This window comes from Octodon degus, unplaced genomic scaffold, assembly GCF_000260255.1.
Source record: "Octodon degus isolate 3935 unplaced genomic scaffold, OctDeg1.0 scaffold00113, whole genome shotgun sequence".
Taxonomy (NCBI): Eukaryota; Metazoa; Chordata; class Mammalia; order Rodentia; family Octodontidae; genus Octodon; species Octodon degus.
Window position 1 is genome coordinate 1,810,065 of NW_004524689.1, and position 12,441 is coordinate 1,822,505.

Consider the following 12,441-nt stretch of genomic DNA (forward strand, 5'->3'; position numbering starts at 1 on the left):
GACCCAGCTACCCCACCAGGGCAGGGCCTGCAGGGGTCTGGATCCTGCACCCAGCGTCTTTTCCTGAGGGCCCATGACAGGCCCCACCCTCAGCCCCAGGGCAGAGGGGTGCACAGGAGTCCCGGGGTGTAGGGTGCAGGGTGGAGGGGCAGGCCACACCTTCCCAGCTAGCAGGAGTTCTCAGGCCCCAACTGGTTCTGAGAAACCGGCCCTGCCTTCCTGGAACCCACACGCTGGTGCACCTGCGAGGCTCATGTGTCCCAGCCAAGAAGTGGGGCTCCAGCAGGGCAGCTGGGGACAGGGCCTCTCCAAGAGCTCTCGCCCCAGTTGCCTCCATCCGCCCCCCTCCGTCAGCCTCTGGGGGCTCTGGGTGGTGCCAGGGGCCAGATGGTGACTCCCCACCCCGAGCGCCCCCAGCACACTCCCACCTCAGCATCCGCTGAGCCCTGTTGAACCCTGTTGCATTGTATGTAGTGTCCCCCATCCTGGCCTCTGCTTGGCAGGCCTGGGGCCCTCATGCATATCACCAGGCACCTGTGTGTGTGCACGGGTGAAGCCCCCATCGGGCCTGGTCTTGCACGACTACGGTGAGGCCGCTGGGCCCCGAGGGACACAGGTGCTGCGGACCCCCCAGCCCGACGGCTGACGTCTGTCTTCTTTGCACAGAGGACGCTGGGCCGGAAGCGTGCGCACAAGGGTTCTTTCAAGGACGGTGAGCGGCCGGGCAGTGAGCGCTGGGATCCGGGTGGCGGCTGGGGGGATGGAGGTCGGGCTCCCTGGGGTCCTCCAGGGGCCGATCTGAGCTCACAGCCCTGACGATCTGAAGTCCAGCCATCTTCCTGGGCTCCCGTGAGACTCCGAGGGCAGGGGACACACAGAGCCCCCAGAGGGGCTGAGGCCAGGTCAGGCCCAGGCCCAGGTCTAGACGGGCACATCACCAGCTCTGCGCAGAGCTGACATTGGCCTTCCCTGCGATGACTGCAGGGACTGTCCAGGGGGCCCGGGGGCCAGGGCGAGGTCGGGGCCGGCCGCTGGTATGCGGGCAGGACCTGGGGTGGCTTGTGGCCTCGAAGCCCAGCCTCCTCCCCTGCTGGCACCACCGGCACACAGGGCTGTGGTCCGTCACTTGGCCCGGCCCTGAGGTGCCACATTCCACGCTGCGCTGCCTCTGCTGGCCCCACGCATGCGCAGGGGCTGCCAGCCAGTGGCCAGCCTGCGAGGGCCGCACACAGCCTGATGCTTCCGGGGGTCCCGGGGAGCCGTGGGGAGGGTTCAGACCCCCCTGAGCCCTGTGGCCGACCAGTGGCTCCGCTCCTCTCCCCAGACCCCCGATTCTACCAGGAGATCCGGGAGCGGGGTCTGAACACCAGCCATGAGTCTGATGATGACATGCTCAGTGAAGCCCCCAGCCCTGAGGGGCCCCAGAGCATGGACACCACCATTGTGGTCAAGAGCTACCGGCCTGCTCAGGTCACCTGGAGTCAGCTCCCTGAGGTATGCCAGAGGGGGTGAGGCCAGGAGGCCCCTGCTCTCTCTGACCCAGTCCACCGTGGCTCAGGTCCTCACAGGGAGGGAGAGCTGCTTTCTGGATCCCCTGGGCCGCCCTGTCCCTGGGGGGCTAGCTGGACACTGTGGGTGGCACAGAGGGGAGCACAGGGACGTGTATGCCAGGCTTCCCAGCCCAGACTGGCCTGCCGGGTGCTGTGGGATAGAAGACCTTCCCAGAGCACCCCAACTCTGGGAGGGCCTGGGGTCTCTGAGGAGCTGGCCAGGCCTTTGCTTGTGCATGAGCCAGGTGCGGGGCGAAGTTACCATGGCCCTACACCTGACGGTGGGGCACCCTGCCCAATGGGAGGCGTGGACAGTGGTCGGGGCAGAGGCCTGGAACCTGAGCCTCAGCTGCCAGGGCACACTCGTGACCCTGTCCCTGAAGGTCGTGGGTGTGGCGGGCAGCTGGCAGGGTGGGCCTAGGGTCCCCTTTGTCTCCCTACAATGGGGCTCCTTGTTGGCCACCCTGGGGGATACCAGAGACGCTCTGTGCTCTGCCAGCTGGCCGTGGGAAGCACAGCGAGGGCAGCTGTGCCCCCAGAGGGAGGGTCCAGAGTGTGTTTATCCCCTGCTCTGGCCTGGGACCCAGCACCCTGCCACCCAGCACAGTGGCCCGCAGCTCAGGCCCAGCTGCCCAGTCTGTAATCCCTGCCTCCCAGCCCAGCCCATCAGGGAGGAGGGCACGGGGGCCGCCCCAGCCGCTGTGGTAGTGCAGCCTGCCCAGCCTGTCTGGGGACGGGGCGTGCCCCGACTTGGGGAGCGCTGCTCCAGCCAAGGCACCACCATCTGTGGCCTAGGGCGTGGGGAACCAGGCGCTGTCACACCCTTCCTCGGGGGCAGGGTGCTGTACCTTCCCCTGCCCGGCACCCTGTGCAATCATTTATGAGAGCCGCCCAGCCTGGCCTGACCCTCAGACGTCTGCACTCTTCATGGGCCAACCCAGGAGGTTCCCAGAGAGGAAGGTGGGGCGAAGGGACCCCGCCAGCTCAGGCCTGACATTGCTGGCTGTGCGCAGGTGACCACAGGTGCTCTGCCCAGCCCCACCTCCAGGGCCGGGCTGTCCGCTGTGCTGGCTCTGGTCCAGAGAGGATGGAGGTGGGGACTTTGGTCCCATCCAGGGTGTGGGTGTGACTCCTGGGCTGGGCCTTCTCAGGTGGTCGAGTCGGGTGTTCTGGACCAGCTAAGCACCGAGGAGCGCAAGAGGCAGGAGGTGAGGCCACCCCTCGTCCCCTGTGGCCGCCTCCCCATACAGCCCTGCCCCAGGACCAGGCACTGTCTGAGCCCCTACTGTGCCCTCACGGGTACTCAGCAGCCTTGGGGGGACCCTGCACCTTCTCGGGCTGTTTCTGCAGCTCTTAAGTAGCTAAGCCACAGTGCGAGAGCAGGGACGTGGACTTGTGCCCCTGCCGGCTCCCTCCAGCTCTGCACCTGCTGTGCCTGCTGTCCCCTTGCCTCCTGGACCTTCCCTGCTGTCCGAGTGCTGTCCAGGCTGGTGTGTAGCCTGGACTCCCATGCAGGCTCACCAGCTGCTCACACAGGCCATCTTCGAGATCCTCACGTCCGAGTTCTCCTACCTGCACAGCCTGGGCACCCTGGTGGCCGCGTTCCTGCGGTCCCCGGTGCTGCGGGCCACCATGACACAGACGGAGCACCATCACCTCTTCTCCAACATCCTGGACGTCCTGGCTGCCAGTCAGAGGTGAGGCTTCTGTTGGGGACAGGCGCTTCCCCACGGAGCCTCAGTGAGCCGCTGCGGGATGCAAGGGGGAGGGGCAGGGCCTGGGATGGCGGCCACCCCTGCCAGGGCCGACCTTGCCAGGTAGACCCTGCCTGCCCGGCGTGGTCCCACTGCACCGAGTGCTTTCCAGCCCCTGTGGGCTTCAGGCCTTGGCTGTGGCTCTGGCTTCCTCCTGTGGCCATTCACAGTGGCCTCGCTGAGGCCCGGTGCTATCTGAGGTCAGTGGTTGAAGGTAGCTGTCCCAGACTGTTCCATCAGAGCCCTGTGACTGGCCCGGTGCATGTGTGGAAGGCCTGTGGCCACGTCCACAGGGCCTCCCATCCTGACCCTGACCCACTGTCCTGCTTGCCACAGCTTCCCAGGGTCAGTTGGTGCTCAGAGTAATGCTCCGCAGCAGCAGGGTCTCCTTGAGCGTAGAGCATCCGGCCGGGTCCTAAGGGACACCTGCCACATTGAGGCCGGCTGAGGGGTTCTCAGAGGTCAGAGGCCTGGCAGGAGGCCTAGAGAGGTGGCCAGCCTCAGGGACTGGCCTTGGTATCTGTGAGATGGACCCAAGGCCCAGTCACCAGCCTTATCCATCAGAGGCTGCTGTGCGCCTAGAGAAACCCGGAGCAGGACCTGGGGTCGGCTGTGCTCTGTCACCCTGGCTGGGGGCCTGGCTGTGGAGGAGGGCAGGGGCTGACAGTCGCCTCTGGGAGTCTCTCAAGGGCGGGACTTGCCTCCCTGCATGCCTCGGCTCGCCCTTAGGATGAGCTGGTGCACGATGAAGGCCCCAATGCTGTCCAGGGAGCAGGTGGAGCTTCACAAGGAGGGACCCATGCCTGGAGGCGGGCGTGGCTGCCTCATCCTCAGGGCCAGGAGGCGGGACCTTGTGCTTCCGTCCTTGAGCTTGCTTCTGGGGTGGGCCAGGGTTGTGCCCTGCTGTGGGGCCAGGGGACTAGGCTGATCCCTCCTCTGGGGGGCTGTGGCATAGGCACTGTACCCACCCACCTGTGGGCCCAGGTGGCTAGCTGCCTGCAGCTCAACCCACCTCGTGCAGTGCGTGTGCCTGTGCACATGCATCTGCCTAGACACCCGTGTGTGTGTGTGTGTGTGTGTGTGTGTGTGTGGCTGTGTGTTGCACGCATATGCATGTGTGTGCATGCAGCACACTACCAGGACACGCCCTAACTGCCCTCCACACCCAGGTTCTTCAAGGCCCTGGAGCAGCGGCACCAGGCACAGGTGTGTGTGGAGGACATCAGTGACATCCTGGAGGAGCACGCAGAGAGGCACTTCCACCCCTACGTGGTCTACTGCTCCAACGAGGTCTACCAGCAGCGCACGCTGCAGAGGCTGACGTGAGTGCCCCCCAACCCCTGCGCTTGCCCACAGGCTCACGCTGCCGCGTAGCCGGGCCGAGCCGCGTCCTCTCCCGCAGGGGCAGCAACACCGCCTTCCGAGAGGCGCTGCGGGACATTGAGAAGCAGCCGGCGTGCGGGGGCCTGCCCATGATCTCCTTCCTGATCCTGCCCATGCAGCGCGTGACCAGGCTGCCCCTTCTGACCGATGTGAGCATCGAGGGCTGGGGATGGACTTCCGCAGGCACCCCGCCCACAGGCCACCTGCCCCCTCGGCCCTGTGGTTAGTTGCCATGACCATTTTGAGGCCGTGTGAATAACGGGGTCACTATGTGGTCAGGGTCACAGCTGTCCTCCCCTGCAGAGCACACACAGGCACACACACACCTGGACCCCACACACAGACGCACGTGACAGGAGCCCGGCTGAGGCGATGGAGGCGCGGGAGCTGGGGCTCAGGGGGGTGCAGTCCTGCTGCACACAGCCTTGGACCCACAGGACTGGAGTTCCAGAAATGGGTCTCCAGGGCCTCCCTGGCCATGCCCCAGCTGGAAAGAGGCGGCCTCTGATGGGAAGGAGCGCGGCGGCGGCAGCTCCGTTTGGGGGCCCAGCCAAGCCTGTTTGGGGGCCGTGTGCACAGTGGCCCAGCAGGAGTGGTCTGGAGACCTCGCCTTCCCACGTTTAGGGTTGTGGGAGCCCTGCTCCATGCAGGCCTCCAGGGGCTCGGCCCCTCACAGCTGGTGTCTCCTCCAGACCCTCTGCCTGAAGTCCCAGGGCCACCCTGAGAGGTACAAAGCTGCCAGCCAAGCCTTGAAGGCCATCAGCAAGGTTAGATGGGGCCAGGAGGTGGGGTCAGCATGGGGGTCAGGCCAGGATAGAGGTGGGGCCTGGATAAAGGGGCTGTGGCTTCCCAATGGGGCGGGGTCCAAGTGGGGGTAGGGCTGGGATCAGGATTGTGGAGGGAAGGCGGGTCAGGATAGAGAAGGGGGTGGGGCAGGATCAGAGGTAGGGCAGAGGGAGGAGGTGAAGCCAGGACAGGGGAGGGAATGGCCAGCCCTGGTCCTGCCCCAGGCTCCTCCCCCGCCTCCTCCCCCAGCCCCATTACTGTCCCCACTCCCCTGTGGTGTAGAGAGTAGGATAGTAGGATAGAGATAATACTGGTGGGGAAACTGAGGCTTGGAGCCAGCGGGGACACCCACAGCAAGGCGGGGCCCTGGAAGGCAGGCAGTGGGGCGGCGAGGGCAGGGGCTGGGCCCCCCCCCACCTCACGCCTCGCTCCCTGCCCCTGCCCTCGCCGCTGCCTCGGGGCTCTGCAGCTGGTGAAGCAGTGCAATGAGGGGGCGCACACCATGGAGCGCACGGAGCAGATGTACACGCTGCACACACAGCTGGACTTCAGCAAGGTCAAGGTGGGTGCTGCGCTGCCGGCGCCTCTGCTGTCCCCGAGGTCGACCGCTTCGAGGACGAGAGGCCTGCGGGGCGCCCACCTGGGGTGGCTGTGCCTTGGGTCCCTCCCCGCCTCGGTTTCCCTGTTGGCAGCTCCCCTCATGTGCCACCATCCCCGAGGCTGTGTGGACGGGCCTGGGTGTGGGGAGGGTCAGCCAGTCCAGGTGGGGGTGGCATGGCTGGGTCTGGCTGAGTGGCTAGAGCACGTGGGGCGCAGGTGGGCTGCAGCTGGACTACCAGCCCAGCAGCAGGGCTCTTCCCGCTCTTCCACTCTGTCCTGAGCCCTGTCCACCCAGCTCAATGCCAGGCCCCAGGTCAGGGTGCTCCCCATCCAGCCGGGGCTCAGGACTGTAGCCAACTGAACACCCTGTGCAGCCCCGAGGGCAGCCAGCCGGTCACCCAGTGGACCCTGGGAGCTGCGCCGCCACCTGCCTGCCCAGTGCGGGCCCTTGTCCACCTGGCCACTCTGTCCCCAGTCTTTCCCCCTCATCTCCGCCTCCCGCTGGCTGCTGAAGCGAGGGGAGCTGTTCCTGATGGAGGAAGCCGGGATTTTCAGGAAAATCGCCAGCCGGCCCACCTGCTACCTGTTCCTGTTCAACGATGTCCTGCTTATCACCAAGAAGAAGAGGTGGGCGTGTGGCTGGCCACCGCCGGTGGGGAAGCCGGAAGCCAGGAGGCCAGGGAACAGCCGCCCTTGGGAGCTGTGTCACACCGTGGAACAGAGTGGCCGCACGGCTCCTACGGGCAGCCTGGCTCCCTCAGGCCTCAGGGACCCAGCAGTGCGAAGCCCCTGTCCCCAGGCACCAGGGCAGGGCTTAGCTCTTAGGAGCATTGGCGTAGAGCCTCACTGGTCACCCGTGTCCCCACAGCGAGGACAGCTATGTGGTCCAGGACTACGCCCAGCTGGACCACATTCAGGTCCGGAAGCTGGAGCCCTTGGAACCGTCGTTGCCGGGAGCCGGCACCCGCAGCTCCTCCGTGCCTCACCCCTTCCAGGTGACCCTGCTGCGGAACAGCGAGGGCCGCCAGGAGCAGGTCCTGCTGTCCTCGGACTCCGCGTAAGACAGGAGGGACCCAGGGAGGCTTGGGTGGGCGGGAACCCTGCTCTGTGGGCTATATCTGGGTAGCAGCTGTGTCGGGTGCTGCTGCAGCCTCCAGGGGCCAGCCCTGAGCAAGACATCCTGTCTGGGTGGTGCATGTGTTCCCAGAGGGGACCCTGGAATGTGTGGTGACCAGAGGGAGGGAAGGATGAGGTGGTGAGAAGACTCAGTGTGTGGGGGGGGAAGGTGTGGCTTGCCCTGAGGCGGGGGGGGGGGGGGGAGTGAGGCTGTGAACAGGGAGGATGCCACGCAGCAGCACGGCCCTGGAGAGGTCCTGGGGCAGGGCCCATGGAGCAGCAGGGTGCACGCAGGGGCCGGAGCACAGGGCCCGGGGCAGTGAGGCAGATGAGAGCAGGCAGTGTGCAGTGCATAGAGCAGGGGCTGGCCCAGGTCAGAGCCCTCGGGGCCTGTAGAAGGGAGGAACAAGTCCTCACTGTCCTCCCTGGCCCCCAGGAGTGACCGGGCCCGGTGGATCACAGCGCTCGCCTACAAGGAGAGGCAGTGGCAGGGTCCCACCAACAAAGGAGGTGAGCATGGGTGCCAGCCCGGGGGGACCGCCATGTCGCAGCCTGGCCCCGGATGCGCGTCAGTGCCCCCTGTGCACTTGGACCTGCTCAGTCCTGAGAGGCCCGGCCTGGGCCCCATGGCCTCAGGGCAGACAGGGCCGCGTGAGCCCCATCCCCTCCACCCTGCTGGTGGCCCTGGCCTGTGCCCTCACTGTGCCGCCTCCTCAGAGCTGCCCCAGGTGGAGGTCACCAAGGCCTACTTCGCCAAGCAGGCGGACGAGGTCTCCCTGCAGCAGGCGGATGTAGTGCTGGTCATGGAGGAGGAGGATGGTGAGTGCGGGCGCAGGGTCAGTTCAGGGGGACGCGGGCGCTGGTGTCCCCAGGATAGGGCCCAGGGAACGGCCTGCCTCTCACGGACCTTGACCGGTGCCCAGGGTGGCTACATGGAGAACGGCTCCGAGACGGAGAGACGGGCTGGTTTCCTGAGGATGTCGCCCGGCGCATCACCAGCCCTGTGGCAGTGGAGGGCAACGTGCGCAGGATGGAGCGGCTGCGGATAGAGACAGACGTGTAGTGGCAGCTGCCCCAGAGCTGGCCTGCAGCAGGGGCAGCTTCGTCCCAACCAGTGCCTGGCCCTGCGAGGCTCCAGCTCCACAGGAGGAAGAGCTTGTCTGCCCTCCGGAGAAGAGTGCTGGGACCAGCTCACAGGCTACCAGTGCCCAACCCAGGCTGCGTTTCATGGGACTCTGGCCCAGCCCCCAGCTTCTGGCTACAGCACCCCCATCTGGTGGGGCCCATGGGCAGCTGTGGGAGATTGATGGGATTTGAGGACCAGCCTGGGACCGTCTCCCCCGTGGCCTTCCTGCTCCCAAATGGACAAGAAGGACCCTTGAGGTCCCAGTGGTGCCCACACTCTCATCTGGGGGTGCAGCAAGGAGCGGAGGGAGCTGCAGAGCCGGCAGGAAGACCTCAGCGCTGAGCTTTTAAACATTAAAGTGTTTCTTTAAAACTTGGGTTTCCACAGTGAGCCTGAGCCCAGGTGAGGCCCATACCTAGCTATGTGTGTCCCCGTGAAGCCCCCAAGATGCTGTGGGCTCAGTGCTGGTCCCTGGCTCTGGCTTATCTGCCCACAGGCCTGAGCATGGCGGGCAGAGCTCTGCTGCAGTGACAGGGCCAGGGTGGCCACAGCAGGGCCTCGAAGGGCTGGGCGCAGCCATGGGGCCTGAGGGCTTGGACCCCTCTGGGTGGCCTGGAGCTGAACTGCCTCCACCCCTCTGCTTGCCCGTCGCCTGCCCCTAGCCTCTGCTGGCCTTCCAGTTCCTGAGGGTGCTTGGGTAACGTTATGGGGTAGGGGCCCCTATCACACACTGGAGAATCTGTCCTGATCTCGCTGGGCCCGACGTCTGTCTGGGAACCGGAGTGCATCTTCCCAGGCACAAGATGCAGGTACTGGAGGTAGTGCGGTGGGCAGGGACCAAGCCACGCAGGGGCTCTGTACCAGCAGGGCCGAGTGGCAGAGCCCAAGCAGGGGTCTGATCAGTGGCTGCCTATCAGGAGGGGCAGGGCCAGCACGCAGAGAGGCGTGCTCAGGGGGCACTGGAGACGGGGCCCAGCCCTCTGAGCCCCACGAGCTGGGCCAAGCCCCACCCTTCCCAGGACAGCTGGGCAGGCTGTGGGTGGCGAGCACACATGTGCTCAGGACCTTGTGTACCTGCATCTGGCGGTGGGGACCAGCACAGGCTGCCGTCACAGACCGGCTGCCCTGCTGCCACCTGCTTCTCAGCCCCACAGGAGGGCCAGGGTCTGGGACAGTCAGAGTCATCCAAGAGGGGAGCTCAGCCCTGCCTCACACGGCAGCGAGCCCTGCAGAGTGGGCTCGGGGCTGTGAAGCCCGGACTGACTCTGCTGTCCTCAGTGGTGTCCAGGCCAGAGGGCTCGTGGTAGTCTGCACGTGGTAAAAGCAGCTGCAGCCACAGCAAGGCCGAGCACGCGGCACAGAGTAGGGGACAGCCCGGCGCCCACCGCCATCTCTGGCGCCAGCCATCCAGACAGCGTCCCCAGCCCGACCCTCTGGGCCCCTCCCAGCTCTGCAGCTGTGGCAGCCAAGGGTGAGCCGGTTTTCTCACTCAGACGCCTCTGACCTTGTCTGTCCTCCGTGTCTGGGGCCACTGCTCCCCACCCCTGAGGACAATCCTGCTGTCCCTGTGTGGCCAGGACAGATCCCAGCAGGGCCTGTCCAGTGGCGTGGCCAGGGCAGGCCCTTGGCTGTGAGGACCCTCCTGTTGCAGATGGGGAAACTGAGGCCCAAAGGTGCTCTACCTGCATCTGGGGTCCGCGGACTTGCAGGGATCTCTGGAGGCTTCTGATGACGTCAGCCAAAGCCGGGGAGGCTGCTCCTGAGGAGCAGACACTGAGGCGCTGTGGGGGGTGGTGTGGGGGCTGCAGGGGCCCTTCCCAAGGTCACCCTGCAAGGGAACCAGAGCCAGGGCAGCGAGCCGGGCTGCAGGCCCTCACCTGGAGAGCCCCGAGGGCCCCGCGGGGGAGGGGTGGGACACGGGGGGAGGGGCGGTAGCCAGCCCTCCATCAGGACTAGCATGGGGCGCGTCACAACCGCAGCGGCTGCTCCCTGGCCTCAGCCCTCTGACCCCAGCCCTCCATAACCCACTAAACGATGCAGTAGGGGTGGCACGGAGGAGGGGCTCGCAGGACCTCGGGGTTACTCTTTTCAGCGTGGCTCTGGCATTCGGTGGTGCCCTCGAGTGCCCCCTGTTGGCCAAGAGTGGCACTGCTGGTCAGGCTTGCACCGAGGCACTGAGAAGGGGAAGCTCCAGCAGCAGCACCCCTGGGGTCCAGACACCCCTGTGCCTCTCCTCTGGCTGAAACTCTTGCTCCATGGCTTCCTCCTGCAGGCCTGTGATCCCAGCAAGGCTCTACCCCTGCCCTTGGCCATCCAGGGTCTGTCTGTGCTCACTGGTCCAGGCTGGAGCCTGGGAGGGCCACCAAATTCCTCCCCCGACCGCCGCCTGCGGCCTGGCATCCAACAGGCCACGCCTGCCCCACATGGAAGGACTAGGAGAGGGTATCTGTAGCGCCACATCCACGCTCTGCTGTCTGAATTTGTTCGGGCCTCCTCCTTAGGCCCGTAGAAGCTCTGGGTTGAGTGTGGTCACGCACTGCCTGTAATCCAAGCACTTGGGAAACTGAGGCAGGAGGGTTGCTGTGAGTTTGAGTTCAGCCAGATCTACACAACGAATTCAAGGCCAGCCCGAACTGCATAGTGAAATCCTGTCTCAAAAAGACAAATAAATAAATAAAAGTTCTTTGGAGGAGTGGAAAGACAGGAATCAGCGGCCAGACTTGGTCCCAGGTAGGCAGTTTCTTGTCCACGCTGAGCGGTGTTCTGAACTGTTGTCCAGCTGGTTACTGCTGTGGCTCCAGAAGCAGAGGAGCCCGTGCCCTGCTCCTGCGCTGGCTCCACCCCGCAAGCTCTTGCAGCCAGCTTGCTCCTCCCAACGGTACTGCTGCCCGGGCCACCGAGCTCCGCAGGTGGGAGGCACCGTGACAGTGCCACGTGTTCCAATCTCTGACCTGGCCCAGTTCCAGGGTGGCCATGCAGAGCCAGTAGCCAGGACTGCTGCAGAGCCTGCCTCCTGGGGGAGAGGCACAGAGGCACAGGACAGGGTCGTGTCAGGAGCAATGGCGATCACTGCGGTGGGTGAGGAGATCACTGGGAGGCAGGGCTGGGACCGAGCCTCGCACATAACCATCAGCAAGTCTCCTCTGCCAGGCGCCCGAGTGCCAGCTCCAGCCAGGCACAGAACCGCACCAAGTGCTTCCTGCTTCCCGGCATGCTCCACGCCCGGGGAACATCTTGTCCTCGATCAGGCTGAGTTACTTCCTGCGCTGCTTTCAGCAGCTCGGAGTCCAGCAGGATTCTGCCCCTGCGTGAGGGGTCCACGGTGGCTTCTCCCCCTGCCCCTGGTTTGCAAACCGCTTCTAGTGGCCCCGTGGAAGGAGCTAATGAGGTAGCTGCTGCGTGTTTGCAGCTTCTGGACCAAGCTGTATTAGCTAAGCTCACGGTGCCCTGAGGGCTGGAGCACGGCTGCTGGGGACATCAGGCTGGGCAGAGCAGGGGGCGCCCCGTCCCTTTGCTGCAGAACTTGAGTTCCTACGGTCCTTTCAGCATGGTTTCATCTGTATTTACTCACATTTTGCTTCCCCCCACCCCCACGTATGCCTCTTCCTGTTCTGCCACGGGTCCATAGCCACAATATTCATTTTTAATATTGCATATGTAATTGATTTGCCCTTTTTTCTCACTTCATGTTTTAAATATCACTCTCCTCGGCTTACTAGTCTTTGAAGAAGGAACTTCTGGTTTTCTTCAATGTTCTAGGGCTCTGGGTAGCTTGCCTCATATGTGCAAGAGCCTGGGACACACACACACACACACACACACACACACAATGTTCATTTTTCAAGCTTTGCTGAGTACACAGCTCATGTACATGAGCGTAAATGTGTGCACGTAGTGTGCAATTGTAGACAGATGCACACGTAGCCGTGCAATGGTTTATTCAGGTTATTGCTCTCAGCCTGTTTATGTTTGTAAGCAGCATGTGAACCCTCCAGCTGTAATTTTTTTTTTTTTTTTTTTTTTTTTTTTTTTGCAGAACCAGGGATTGAACTCAGACCCTTGCGCTTGCCAGGCAAGCGCTTATTCCACTAAGCCAGCTCCCCGGCCCCTGTAATTTGTTATATTC

General features: G+C 64.4%; 2 protein-coding genes across 4 annotated transcripts in view; both read left to right on the top strand.

Annotated features, from left to right (window-relative positions):
• Positions 1-8,681, top strand: part of Arhgef16 (Rho guanine nucleotide exchange factor 16) — a 17,882-nt gene extending 9,201 nt beyond the window's left edge. For 2 of the 3 annotated variants that reach the window (XM_004639605.2, XM_023699534.1), the window contains exons 3-15: positions 667-712; positions 1,325-1,494; positions 2,702-2,758; positions 3,087-3,247; positions 4,474-4,626; positions 4,707-4,836; positions 5,380-5,454; positions 5,943-6,035; positions 6,549-6,700; positions 6,942-7,130; positions 7,626-7,699; positions 7,907-8,008; positions 8,113-8,681. In XM_004639605.2, coding sequence (XP_004639662.1) covers positions 667-712; positions 1,325-1,494; positions 2,702-2,758; positions 3,087-3,247; positions 4,474-4,626; positions 4,707-4,836; positions 5,380-5,454; positions 5,943-6,035; positions 6,549-6,700; positions 6,942-7,130; positions 7,626-7,699; positions 7,907-8,008; positions 8,113-8,252 — 1,542 coding nt within the window. In that variant the 3' untranslated portion in view covers positions 8,253-8,681. The remainder of the gene's footprint in view (positions 1-666; positions 713-1,324; positions 1,495-2,701; positions 2,759-3,086; positions 3,248-4,473; positions 4,627-4,706; positions 4,837-5,379; positions 5,455-5,942; positions 6,036-6,548; positions 6,701-6,941; positions 7,131-7,625; positions 7,700-7,906; positions 8,009-8,112) is intronic. The other variant, XM_023699535.1, reaches the window with a different exon arrangement.
• A 2,693-nt stretch (positions 8,682-11,374) lies between these two features.
• The window catches only part of LOC101560774 (rho guanine nucleotide exchange factor 16-like), a 7,824-nt gene continuing 6,757 nt past the window's right edge, over positions 11,375-12,441 (top strand). Inside the window, exon 1 of the mRNA XM_023699375.1 lies at positions 11,375-11,393. Coding sequence (XP_023555143.1) covers positions 11,375-11,393 — 19 coding nt within the window. The remainder of the gene's footprint in view (positions 11,394-12,441) is intronic.